General features: G+C 27.4%; 1 protein-coding gene across 4 annotated transcripts in view; it reads right to left on the reverse strand.

Moving 5' to 3' along the window:
* LOC107637698 (oxysterol-binding protein-related protein 4C) overlaps positions 1 to 1,367 on the reverse strand; it is a 13,095-nt gene extending 11,728 nt beyond the window's left edge. For 2 of the 4 annotated variants that reach the window (XM_021121039.1, XM_021121040.1), the window contains exon 1: positions 1,165 to 1,367. In XM_021121039.1, coding sequence (XP_020976698.1) covers positions 1,165 to 1,167 — 3 coding nt within the window. In that variant the 5' untranslated portion in view covers positions 1,168 to 1,367. The remainder of the gene's footprint in view (positions 1 to 1,164) is intronic. The other 2 variants (XM_021121037.1, XM_021121038.1) reach the window with 2 other exon arrangements.

Genomic DNA, 1,558 nt, shown 5'->3' on the forward strand with positions numbered 1-1,558 from the left:
CATAAATTCAAATCTCATTCCTAATTCTTAAAAAAAAAAATTATTAATTGGTTAAAAAACTTTTGAAAAATCACTAAAAAAAAAAGGGGCGTATAAGTTTGACTCTTTAAAAGGGCAAAATTGGAACAAGGACGAGTACCAATGCACGTGGGTGCATTTAAATGTGTTTGTTTTCTGTTTTATGTTCGTATTTGGCATTGGGTCTAATTTTGCCATTTGGCTATATTGTGTTGTGAGGGTATATGTTATAGAAATCATAAAAACATCTTATTAAAAATTATTAAAATAAATTATATTTTTTTTCTATATTTTTAATATATTAAAAAATTTTAATTTTAATGTACTGTCAGTATAAAATATTAAATCCTTTTGTATTATTAATTTATTATAGATATTTAGAAGAATGTAGGGGATGTGTATTGAGTAACCCCACGGTCACATTATTAGGCGTAGGAAGAAGAGGTAAAGTTGATTTTGGTCTTTTTTCATACTTTATTTGTATTGTTTCTGGAGCACAGAAATCTCCTTCATTTTTGGATATAAAAGAAAAAAAATAAAGAGTTCCCTTAAAGCTTGATATATGATCTTAATATTAGACACCAAAAATATTATTATTTTCATCATTTTTCTTAACCCTCTAATAATAAATTTTCGGCTTTCGGCATTTCAATAATGATATCTTGTCGTCCTAATACATTCTAACTTCTAAGGCATTTCTTTAGAAAAGAGGCGGCAATGATGTAATGAAATTAGTGAGTACACATAACGACAGAAAAATGATTGCAAGAACATATTGATCCTAGATGAAAACAAAAAAAAAAAAAATCTTGACTTATGCTATCTTATTTTTTAAATTAAAAAAAACACAAGTTTATCAATCATGAAGGTATGGGCACACGCATGTATATATCTACAAGAATTTAAGGATAGACAATCTTTGTTCTTCTCATCATAATCTTCCTAACAATGTTCTATACTTTTTACACGAACTTGGCACAAAAAAGAAAAAGAAAAATCAGAAACACTTTGTTCAAATATATTTGTTAATTAATTCTGGGCTCCATTATATATATACACACACACAAAGAAATCAAGTTTATAAAGGGGCAAGGAAATTGAAGGTGCAGAGAGATATTATTAAAGAGAAGAAGCTAAGGTACGCACCATAATTGAAATTGGTAGAAGTAGTTGTGATGACGAAAAAAATCAACAGTAACAATATTGGTGCTGCTTCAATTTGATAAGAGTTCGTTGGAAGTTGATAATAAATAAATTGGGAACCCTTTGTATAGTTTAGCTTTTTTTGCTACAAAGGATTTTGTGTAGACATCATATAAGTGCAAACTGAGAGAGAGATTTCTTGCTTTATATAGCAAGAATATTCCCTCTTCACCGCCTTGCATTTATTTGTCATTGTCGGGTAAGTAAATAATATAGTGAGATTTTTATTTCTTTTCAAGATTTTTATTTCTTTAAATATTAAATTAAATGGATATATTTTAATTGCTAAAAAATTCACGTCAAAATACATTAATTCTTATCAACTTTTGTTTAAGAA

Source organism: Arachis ipaensis, chromosome B04, assembly GCF_000816755.2.
Source record: "Arachis ipaensis cultivar K30076 chromosome B04, Araip1.1, whole genome shotgun sequence".
Taxonomy (NCBI): domain Eukaryota; kingdom Viridiplantae; phylum Streptophyta; class Magnoliopsida; order Fabales; family Fabaceae; genus Arachis; species Arachis ipaensis.